Source organism: Diaphorina citri, unplaced genomic scaffold, assembly GCF_000475195.1.
Source record: "Diaphorina citri unplaced genomic scaffold, Diaci psyllid genome assembly version 1.1 scaffold1729, whole genome shotgun sequence".
NCBI classification, from domain to species: Eukaryota; Metazoa; Arthropoda; class Insecta; order Hemiptera; family Psyllidae; genus Diaphorina; species Diaphorina citri.
In genome coordinates, this window is record NW_007379155.1 from 32,514 (window position 1) to 44,581 (window position 12,068).

At 34.5% G+C, this 12,068-nt stretch overlaps 1 protein-coding gene across 1 annotated transcript; it reads right to left on the reverse strand.

The window, feature by feature from the left end:
* Positions 1-3,958: 3,958 nt before the first annotated feature.
* LOC103517046 (leucine-rich repeat-containing protein 15-like) lies at positions 3,959-9,643 on the reverse strand. The gene is made up of 4 exons (XM_026829284.1): positions 9,592-9,643; positions 5,451-6,344; positions 4,900-5,192; positions 3,959-4,869 (listed from the first exon to the last, which is right to left on the reverse strand). Exons 1-4 carry the CDS (start codon positions 9,641-9,643, stop codon positions 4,465-4,467), a joined length of 1,644 nt encoding a protein of 547 aa, XP_026685085.1. The 3' UTR covers positions 3,959-4,464.
* Positions 9,644-12,068: the final 2,425 nt, after the last annotated feature.

The following is a 12,068-nucleotide window of genomic DNA, read 5'->3' on the forward strand; positions in this document are numbered from 1 at the left end:
GATAAATATCTCGAAAAATTGAACATGTAAGATACCACCACCTTTCATAAAATAAGTTCTTCCTCAATGATAGATAGATGTTTAGTATTTTGAAAATGATTCTGTTTTTGTAAGCATGCTTTTTCTCTTGCAAGTTTCATGGATATTAGTATTTTGGCAGAATCTATTTGAAACTAGAAACACTACTGATCGGATATGCTACACGCTTAGCTTTTTCACTTTATAACAAAATAGGTGAGACTAAAGATTACAAAGAAAAAGAAAAAAAAAAAAAAAAATGATATACCACAATAACATTCTACAATTCTAGTTTCTAAGCACGAATAGACGCTCCCTACAATCTATCAACATGTCTCACAAAATTGACACAGATAGATGTTTAGTATTTTGAAAATGATTCTGTTTTTGTAAGCATGCTTTTTCTCTTGCAAGTTTCATGGATATTAGTATTTTGGCAGTGTCTATTTGAAACTAGAAACACTGCTGATCGGATATGCTACACGCTTAGCTTTTTCATTGTATAACAAAATAGGTGAGACTAAAGATTACAAAGAAAAAGAAAAAAAATGGTATACCACAATAACATTCTACAATAAATTCTAGTTTCTAAGCACGAAAAGACGCTCCCTACAATCTATCAACATGTCTCACAAAATTGACACATTTTGTCTACCTTACACAATATTACAAAAATGACAGTCATGAATGGTCAAAGCAATCTAAAAGAGCTAAAATTTATTCTGGGATCCTTTTTCCAATACTTGAGTGATTTCAAAACGACCAAAAATTATTTCAGGAATAACAAGTAGTGGAAATACTAAACAAAATAAAGGATTCAACACACATGTTGTATGGTGCAGTGAAAAATACTAAACAAGCCACAGAACACAGAGCTCGATAGGGAATGGAGAGTTGTGGCAATTCTACAGACAGAAATGACAGAATGTAAACAAAACTCTACATTACCATTAGCATACCAGAAGATACGGAACAAAACGTAGAAACAAACGTAAACATTGGATTGAATCATTGATACTGAATGATAAATTTAGATAGAAAGATATACTATGAACATATATCGTGCATGTTTCAGTTATTTTATTTACCTATATCTTTATTTTCGAGAACACAAATACATTTCCAATTGAAAGTATTACCTAATTAAATCAGTAGCATTTATTTCAATTGAATCATACCACTTTCGCCAATAATTATATTACACAAATAAAATTAGAATGAAATATTGAAATGCAATCAATAAGCCTACTTAATCTCAGCATGTTAGTTACATGCTGAAGTAATCAGTTGAAAGTATTACCTAATTAAATCAGTAGCATTTATTTCAATTGAATCATACCACTTTTGCCAATAATTATATTACACAAATAAAATTAGAATGAAATATTGAAATTCAATCAATAAGCCTACTTAATCTCAGCATGTTGGTTACATGCTGAAGTAATAATTAATATTCAAACGTAGTAAAATATCTAACTAATTGAATCAATTAAAATTAACATTTCGATAGCATTTGTAAAAATTAGTATACAATTGCTAGAAACTTTAGATGGCATTCGAGCACTTGATTTAGTATTTTTCCAATCCTATTCTCTCTTCTCTATTATTTTACTTTCTAGTCCAATATTTATAAGAGCACTCGATTTTTCTCTTTTCTCTATTTATTAATTACAATCATTTTTCACTTTTTGAATCCCTGAAGCAAGAGGAAACAGAATCAAAAATACTTACCATGTCTATCAATACTGATGAAGTCAATCAGCTAGCACTTTATTAGATTTTTTCGGAGGCCTCTGACTTTCATGAGGTCTTTGTTTTCCCAAATATCTTTTTTATCTTCAAAATATAATTCTTACTAGATTTTTTTTTCTGTATGTTATACTGGTTAAAAACTATAATTTTTTTGTTAATAAAAGTAACAGTATCAATGTTAATATTTAGGATATGTAATTTAGATGTTATCGTATTGAATTGTTTTTCTAGGTGTAGCTTTTAATGAGTATGAGAGGTATTTAAAACTAAAATACTCAACTATTCCAGATAGTTACTTTCAGTATACAATAGTACCAAACCTACATAAGAAAAAAATAAATATTAGGTACTAACCTATGGATATGAAATATCTTTGTTCCTTTTTATTATTCATAGGTTTTGTTATACTTAGATGTTAATGTGCGAATAATTTGATCAATACCTATGTAGGCACTACGATAGCGTAGGTAGGTATATCAGAACTATACAAATCATACTAGGGTCTCTATCTCTACATTCTCCTTTCATTACAATCATTCAACACTTTCTCTTTAAACCGTCTCGCGATTTAGAAAACGATGTAGTGTGTGAATAATTTGATCAATACCTATGTAGGCACTACGATAGCGTAGGTAGCTATATCAGAACTATACAAATCACACTAGGGTCTCTATCTCTACATTCTCCTTTCATTACAATCATTCAACACTTTCTCTTTAAACCGTCTCGCGATTTTGAAAACGATGTAACAAAGATTCGGTCACAAATGTGTAACAAGGAAAAACAAAAAGGCCTGCGAAGTCCTAATGACTTCTAGAGCTGAGTACCAACACCGAATCTTAGTTACAAAGCTGCCAAACTAAGGAACCAAAGAAGAAGCAGAGCAAGACACGCAACACCGGGAGTAAAGGTGTTCCTCCACCTTCACCCAGATGTCACAAGTCTTACTCTGGAAAAGAATCAAAAATACTTACACTTTTGTATTAAGAAACCGAGTTGTGATCGATGTGGAACTGCTGGTAGTTCAGGTAGTCCGTCGTGTTGATGGTCTGAATGTTTTCGCTGTTTCGTTTGGCCTCTTGTTTCTGTTTCTTCAGCTTGAGGAACCCCAGGATGCTGACAAGTATGATGAAGACGATACAACCAAGAACACTGCCCACGATAAGACCAAGTCTCCGCGTTAGGATGGAACCCTTGAAGATGTTGTTTTCGTCGACCTGTTTGGTTCCGTCAAGGGTGGACACTTGGGTGCAGAAGTTGGCAGTGTACGTGAGGTTGGTGGTTTCCACGATAGGTAGCGCCAGGATGCAGATGCGGTATTTGGTCTCGGGTGAGAGGCGGATCAGTTTGACTGAGCTGGCGCTCGGCTCGAGCACTTTACCGTTCACCTGAAATTGATAAAAAGATTTTAGAATTAGAATTATCCATAACTTATTAAGGAGCGCGGTAGCGGTCCGCCCCGCCAAGTCAAGAAAGTTTGACCGCGCTACTAGAGATATTATACGCGACAGGGAAAGTAGCCGTTTTCAGGTAGTTGTAGGTGATAACACCGTTCCCTGTGGAGTGGAGAAGTGGCAACACGTTAGCCTGTCACTTAGCGTGTGATCGCTGTTTTGCTGTGGAGGTGTCTGACTATTACGGAGGTGACTGTTACTATTGTTACTACTCGGGATCTAGAAGCCGTAGAAGAAAAAAATTCCGTTGGTCCTCATTTTTCCTGCTCTTGACTTTGAAACATCACCCAAGTAAGCGCAACTGATCTATTGTCCACTAAGGTATATAGGTACACAATGTGTGGGTGCTGGGTGTGGATATGGAATGATTTCTACCAGTGCCCTAAATCACCAAAGTATGGAAAAGTATCTTACAAGTGTAATAGCCAATGGAAAAGCAGAATTTTGAATTTAAACGAATCATGTCAACATAATTATGGAATTGTAAATACTTTTCCATACTTTGGTGATTTAGGGCACAGGAATATCATCTTTGGATACTGACTGGGCTTTCCAATTTGCCTTCTTCAAAGGTTCATTCTTCATTGCAAATTCATGAGAAAATCGATTTCTCGTCAGCTTAGTTAGATAGTGGGCCTGATCTTCTATTATTCTATTCTATTATGGGACTGGTTGCTCCTCTCCCAAGAGAGTATGCAATTAACACTGCGACCTCTGTAGATCTATTGTTTAAGCATAAAATAAGATCACTAAACGGAATGAATTGAGACGGACCAAAGAGATAAAAAGTATTCAAGCTACGTACCTATTTGATTGGTTACTTTCATGCATAGATTCCGAATGTGCGAATAATTTGATCAATACCTATGTAGGCACTACGATAGCGTAGGTAGGTATATCAGAACTATACAAATCATACTAGGGTCTCTATCTCTACATTCTCCTTTCATTACAATCATTCAACACTTTCTCTTTAAACCGTCTCGCGATTTAGAAAACGATGTAACAAAGATTCGGTCACAAATGTGTAACAAGGAAAAACAAAAAGGCCTGCGAAGTCCTAATGACTTCTAGAGCTGAGTACCAACACCGAATCTTAGTTACAAAGCTGCCAAACTAAGGAACCAAAGAAGAAGCAGAGCAAGACACGCAACACCGGGAGTAAAGGTGTTCCTCCACCTTCACCCAGATGTCACAAGTCTTACTCTGGAAAAGAATCAAAAATACTTACACTTTTGTATTAAGAAACCGAGTTGTGATCGATGTGGAACTGCTGGTAGTTCAGGTAGTCCGTCGTGTTGATGGTCTGAATGTTTTCGCTGTTTCGTTTGGCCTCTTGTTTCTGTTTCTTCAGCTTGAGGAACCCCAGGATGCTGACAAGTATGATGAAGACGATACAACCAAGAACACTGCCCACGATAAGACCAAGTCTCCGCGTTAGGATGGAACCCTTGAAGATGTTGTTTTCGTCGACCTGTTTGGTTCCGTCAAGGGTGGACACTTGGGTGCAGAAGTTGGCAGTGTACGTGAGGTTGGTGGTTTCCACGATAGGTAGCGCCAGGATGCAGATGCGGTATTTGGTCTCGGGTGAGAGGCGGATCAGTTTGACTGAGCTGGCGCTCGGCTCGAGCACTTTACCGTTCACCTGAAATCAAGAACCGTGCTCCTCCCTTACCTGTCCGTCAATATCAATGGCCTGATAGGCAATCCGGTATCCTCGGATGGTACTCTGGTTCAGATTGGACACCCAAGATACCAGCATGGAAAACGGCTGAACATCTCTCACGCTCATTTTGATTTCTCCAAACGAGGAGCAGAACTTCTGCGGCTCCAAATCGAGAAACGATTGTCCCTTCAGATTCAACGGCAGGTTGCACCGGAGAATGTCCTCTTCAGGGATGATCTTCTTGTGGTCCTTCAGCCACGACCAGAGCTCCTGCTGATCACAGTCGCAGTTGATGGGATTCTCTGTGGACAGGGAGCGAAAAGTCATGTTATTGATGATGATGTCAGCTTTTCGTGCTGTTATTTTACTGGTAATATATAAGCACGCAAACTCAAAATGGTTTGTTTATATGAGGAAAGTAATGTTATTGACGAAAAATTTGTTTTAACCTTTTATTGACGGAACGAAATGAGAACGAAGTCAACGGTAAGTTCTTTGAAGTCTTTCATAGACCAAGCTACCTGATTATTATCAATTTCTCACCTTTCTTAGAAACTCACCTTCAGTCTTCAAACTCCTGATTTGTGTTTCTATGAGCTTCAACGCACTGATGGGAATATGTTGGAACTGATTGTGTCGAAAATCCAAGAGTTGAAGTTGATTAACATGAAGGAACATATCATTGCTGATGTAGGAGAGGAAATTCTCATAGATGTACAATTCATTGAGATTGTGCAAATTGAGGATGAATTTTGAATTGAGATTTGCAATAGAATTATAACTTAAATCTAAGATTTGTACATTGCTGAGGTCTGGATGGAACTCGTTGATTTCTTTGATAGAGTTATGTGATAAGTTTAACAGTTTCAAAGATTTTAATCCGGCTAATCTTTCATGAGGCAGAATCTCTATTGTGTTATAACTTAAATCTAATTTTATTAACTTTGTTAAGTTTTTGAATGAATTTTGAGATATTTTATAGATTGAGTTATACGACAAATTTAAATTGAGGAGATTGTTAAAGTTAAGAAAATCATTAGATGAAATGACCGACAAATTGGCAAATGTGAGTTCTAATTCATTCAAGTTTCTATAGACTTCTGTGTTCGGAATAAACGATTCGAATTGTTTCAAAATATTACCGGTAGGATTTTTTGACATTGAAACTTTTGTTAGTTGAGTTGTGTTCAGAAAATTAAAAAAGTCTCCTAAAGGTAGATAATTGAACTGATTATTACTTAAATCTAATTTATTTAAATGAATCAATATGTTGATGAAATTTTTTGGTAATTTTTTCAAGGAATTGTTCTCGAGTATCAAAGATTGTAAATTTATTTTGATATTGTTGCTGTCAGATAGCAATAACTCGTTGATAAAGTTATTACTCAAGTCAATATTTTTAATCACTACAAAAAGAGATAAATCAAATTTCTTTAATAGATTGTTTCTCAATTCTAAATCAATTAAATTTAAAATTGGATTGAACGAAATTTGTTCAATATTGTTAAAACTTAAATTTATTTCCCTTAACTTTATTAAATTGTATAAATTATTAGGAATAACGTGGATGGAATTATAACTTAAATCTATTCTGTACAAATTCTTATTATGAATAAATAGGCTGTCTATGTTAATAATATTACAATTGGACAAATGTATAACCTCTAGTAATTTTAAGTTGAATAGGAAACTATTGGTTATGTTCCCCAAACTATTGTTCGATAGTTTAATAGTTTTCAAATTTAACAAATTTAAATCTAAATTATTGTTTATTAAATTATCCTCTAAATTTAATTCTTGTAAGTTAATAAGGTTATTAAAATTATTATTAATGATAAAATTGTGCTTTAGATTCAACGTTTTTAAAGATTTTAAGGTATAACCTAAATGGACAACTTTGATTTTATTGTAGGACAGGTCAAGAATTTTCAAAGATTTTATATTGAAAGCATTCTCATTGATATAAGATATTTCATTGTTGGACAAATACAACTCCTGTAGGTTTGAAAGTTCAGTAAATAAATATTCACTAACCGTTTTAATTTTATTATTATTTAAATTAATCGATACTAAATAGTCTTTCATATTAACAAATGAATAATTGTCAATTTTTTCTATGAAATTATTATGTAAATATATTTTTTCAGTTTTATTTACATCTTTGAATAAGTTATGTTTAATATTTGTTAAATAGTTATGGTTTAAGTACAGCATCTGCAATTTGTTCAAACCGTAAAACAAATGTTCTATATTGGTTAATTTGTTATTATTAATCTGTAAAGATAAAATGTTACTGTTGATACAGAAAATATTATTTATTAAATTAAATTGTAGATTTATATACTGTAAACTAAACAAATTGCAGAACGTATCGTAATGAATTTCGTTGATTTGATTATTTTGTAAATATAATTCTGAAAGGCTAGTTAAATTGACAAATATGTTGTTCAATTTAGTTATTTTATTGTTATTGAGTCGTAACTCTTTCAAATTGAACAGATTTACAAAAGTGTTATTTTGAATGTGACTGATATGATTGTTGTCTAAGGATAAGGTCTGTAAGTTTTTATTGTGTTTGAACAAATTAGTTGTGCTTGTAATGAAATTGAAATTGAGGAACAACTGGTTCAAATCATACAAAGTGTAGAATGTACTTGTACTGATCTTACGAATTGAATTGTTTTTCAAATCTAGAATTTTGATCGATGTACAGTTGTAAAATGTATAGCTGTGCAATTCCAAGATATTGTTGTCAGATATGATGAGCTCGTTTAGATTGTACAAATTGTTGAAGGTATTGCTGACATCATGGATATGGTTGAAAGAGAGATCAATTGTTTTTAAGTTACTGTTGTATTTGAAAATTTCAGGATCCAAATATTTTATGTTATTTCTGCTTAAATCTAAGTTCTCAAGATAAATCAAATGTTTAAAATAATCTTTGTTAATAAAATTTATTTTATTCAAATACAATATTAACACTTTCAAATATCTGAATGTTCTTATGTTACTGTTGTCCAATTTTTTGATACTATTGCTACTCAGATCTAAATAACTCAATTTAAAATTCGTTTTGGCATTGTTCTCAATCTCTACACTAGTAATCAAATTATATGATAGTTTCAAACTAACTAAATTTTCTAAATATGTTTAAAATTCGTTTTGGCATTGTTCTCAATCTCTACACTAGTAATCAAATTATATGATAGTTTCAAACTAACTAAATTTTCTAAATATTTAATCGCAGGAAATGGAAAGTCTTTGAGCTTGTTTTCTGAAAGATCCAAATCAGTCAATGTAAATTCTAAACCATTGAACGAATGTTCAAAAAGCGTCTCTATTTGATTATTTTTTAAATTTATCTTACTAATTGATAAAGCATAAAACGTATAATTATTAACCGTGGTGATCTCATTAGATTCTAAATCTAGATCTTTCAAATTTATTAGATTATTGAGCAATTTATTAGGTATTTGTTTTAATTTACTAGATGTTATTTTGATGGAATCAAGGATAGCTCGTTGAATGCACCAGTTTCTAATGGATCACTGAAGTTAAGCAACATTTATCGTGGTTGGTATTCGGATGGGTGACCATCTGGACGATCAAGTACTGCTGGCCTTTCCCGGCCCCAGGCTGAGGTTAATGTGAGGAAGGAAGACTGTCGGCAAACGGAGGGTAAAATATCCGTCTCTGAAAACCTTAGAAGTTATACAGTAACGTCAAACCCTCGAAAAAAACATCACAATTACGCCCCTGATTTGACAGTATCAAAACACGAAAAAGTAACTCCACTACAACTACACCTCTGATTTAACTGTACCAAATATGTAGGAACCAAAACAAACCCAGTTCAACAGTAAACGAACATTAGTGATTAAATTACCTCTCGTAAAATCCTACCCATAAACAAACTCTCTGTACGCGTAAACTCTCTAACCGTACATAGCGGACCTGCTCTAAAAAGCCCACAGTCAAGACTGCACGTCGATTCGGTTTTTTTTTATAGTTGAGTCATCAAGTTGGAACTTTAGCCAGGGAAGGTGAAAGTCAGAAGATATTGTGTGATCGAGAAATCAGAGTCCTTTATATTCAAAGCACAAACACAATCTTGATTGTGGGCGGATTTGGAGATCAGAGATGGCGCGGTGTATTTTAATCAATAGGTGGTTTTGGAAATTTTGATTTCTAAATATTGACTGTCGAATGTTGTGCCAGCACCGTCGATTTTACGACAGGTGTAACTAAAATAGAACATACCTTGCTTAAATTGTCAGAATAAGACTGGAAAGTCCATCTGAATAAGGAAATTAGTGCCAGCCTAGTTAGCTTGGAGGGTAGATCGTCTGCCTTGTAAGCGCTAGGTCGCGGGTTTGATCCCTGCCCAGGGCGGATTTGATCCTAAACACGTGAGGCTCTTTCTCGAAACGGCTGGCTTTTTCCTATTCTGTCTTCCTTTCTTCAATTTCGGGACTGTAACACCCATATTTATAAACAAAATGCTGGCTCTTAAGTTCGTGCTATATAGTCTCAAGGCATTTGATTGGTCAATTTTGACTTGAGACTGATCTAAGAACGATCATTCTTGTTCATAAATACGAGTGTCGGACTTCCGTTCTTACAGTCCGCTCTGTCAATAAACTTCTTAGGGGAGAATACAGGAAATTCAGAAATTTATTACAATCTCATTTCCCCTCTTACCTCTGCTTCTTGCTTCCTCAATTTCCTTCAGAACTTTTCCTGGATGTTTCATAGACTACCTTCGATCTCGATTTCAGATAAATAGTATTTTTTTTTAAGAGGTTTGACAGAGGGAACTGTAACTGCTATGGTCTTATCGTCCCGAAATCGAAGAGAGAAGGAAGACAGGATAGAGATATGGTCAAGTCGTCTGGTCAGATCTTTGACCATTGAAGTTAAATCCTAACCCATTGAAGTGTGAAACCAGCCACGACTGTTCTAGACGGAAGTTGACGCCCCTTTCATCTGAAAACTAATCTGATCTGCAGTGGCGTGGAGTGAGATAATATAATAATTATGGTCAAGTCGTCTGGTCAGATCTTTGACCATTGAAGTTAAATCCTAACCCATTGAACTATGAAACCAGCCACGACTGTTCTAGACGGAAGTTGACGCCCCTTTCATCTGAAAACTAATCTGATCTGCAGTGGCGTGGAGTGAGATCTTCAACGGGGAAGCTACAACTATCAACCCATAAAGCATGTCGATCTGTTAGTGGTCTTACACCTCATTTATGAAAACAAAATTTCTTCCTCTCAAGTCAGATTGAAACAAGTTTTGGCCGATCAGATGTTAGAAGTTGATGCTTTTTTATAAGAATAGGAAGGTCTTTTTTTAAAAAGAGGTTTGACAGAGGGAACTGTAACTGCTATGGTCTTATCGTCCCGAAATCGAAGAGAGAAGGAAGACAGGACAGACTACAACTATCAACCCATATAGCATGTCGATCTGCTAGTGGTCTTACACCTCATTTTATAAAAACGAAATTTCTTCCTCTCAAGTCAGATTGAAACAAGTTTTGGCCGATCAGATGTTTGAAGTTGATGCTTTTTTTTTACAAGTTTAGGAAGGTTTTTTCTTTTGAATTGTTTACTGATGCAGGTATTTTATCAATAAGCCATCAAATATACGAGACCCCGGTTATACTTAAACTGCAGGGGTAAAGGGATATTTCAGTTCTATTCGTGCAGATCTATTTAAGGTATATTCTATTCGTATTACAAGGAATACATACATATTCTATAGGTACTCTTTTCTATTCCTTACACTGAGAAAAAAAAAATGGTGGCAGGGTGTCACAAAAGTTTAGGGTGGAAGAACTCTATTATTGGGTTACTTCCCCTGATTTAGGCTGTTGGAATGCTATATTATAGTGTCGAGCTTCACGATCTCTTTCTCTCTCTAGTCTCTCTTTATCTCTCTCTCTCCAGCTCTTTGTCTAAAACTCTAAAACCTCCCCTCTATCTTTCTCTCTTCAGATCTCTCTCTCTCTTCAGCTCTTTCTCTGTCCCACCACAATGTCTGACACTTCTGGGTCCAAAGTTTTCCATTTTCTTCTCTTGTTTTATTTTGACTATCGAAGAAAACCTCTCTCTCTCTCCAGCTCTTCCTCTTTGTCTCCTTCTTTCTCTCTCTTCTGTGTTTGAAGGAAAAATTTAATTTAGAAAACTTGAAAGTGTGGCTGAGAATAGAAAGGAGAAATTCGAGGATAGAGAGAGAGAGAGAAGGCATGAATGAAAGAGATAAAAGGCATGAGAGAGATAGAAGGAATGAGAGAGAAAGAGAGAGAAAGGAAATGTCGTTCCTGTTTCTTTCTTCCTTTTTTTTTTCAAGAAAATCAGTTCTGTTTTTCCACTTTCCAGTCTAGTGGGAGAGAGAGAGATAGGGAGAAAGAAAGAGAGAGAGAGAGAGAGAGAAAGAGATTGAAGTGGACGGTATTGAAAGCAAAGGTAGATAATATGGCATAATAACTACAACTTTTCCTCCTTCTCTTCTTCTTCTTCTTCTTCTTCTTCTTGTCCTTCTCCTCCTTCTTCTTCTTTTTTCGTCTTTTTTTTCTTCATCTCCCTATTCTTCTTCTCCTTTTACTAAACTTCGTCTTATTCCTTGGTCTTCTTTTTACTATTTTTCTCTTCCTTTTTCTTCTTCTTCTTTTCCTCATTTTTCTTTTTATTCCCCTTCTTCTTCTTCTTCTTCTTCTTCTTCTTCTTCTTCTTCTTCTTCTTCTTCTTCTTCTTCTTCTCCTCCTCCTTCTTCTTCGTCCTTTTTCTCCTTCATGCATGGTATAATAATATTGGATATAATATTCCAGTCGAGTGGTTTACTTTGTGCTCAAGGACTTTGTAATGTTCAACTTATGGTGAATCATATAAAATTGGGTAGGTATTGTGGTGTATCATAATGGTAACTCTCTGATACCTATTATAACAATAAGTAAGCATTTATTTACTTGGACAGCTAGACAAGACTGAACGAAAGGCATAATGTCCAGAATAAGTAGGTGATGCCTACCAAAAACTGATAACAATAATAACAAAAAACTTAGGTAGGTACCTAATTGATTTTCTCTCAATAACTTACCTAGGTACCTATAATTGATCAGATGGTAAAGAAATAAAAAATAACAATAATAAATGCACAAAAATAAATTGATAAAA

Coding starts and splice junctions, on each gene's coding strand:
- LOC103517046 (XM_026829284.1), bottom strand. CDS start 9,643: ATGAAACATCCAGGAAAAGTTCTGAAGGAAATTGAGGAAGCAAGAAGC. Junction 5,193..5,450: donor CAGGAGTTTGAAGACTGAAG/GTGAGTTTCTAA, acceptor CCCTGTCCACAG/AGAATCCCATCAACTGCGAC. Junction 4,870..4,899: donor CCATTGATATTGACGGACAG/GTAAGGGAGGAG, acceptor TCTTGATTTCAG/GTGAACGGTAAAGTGCTCGA.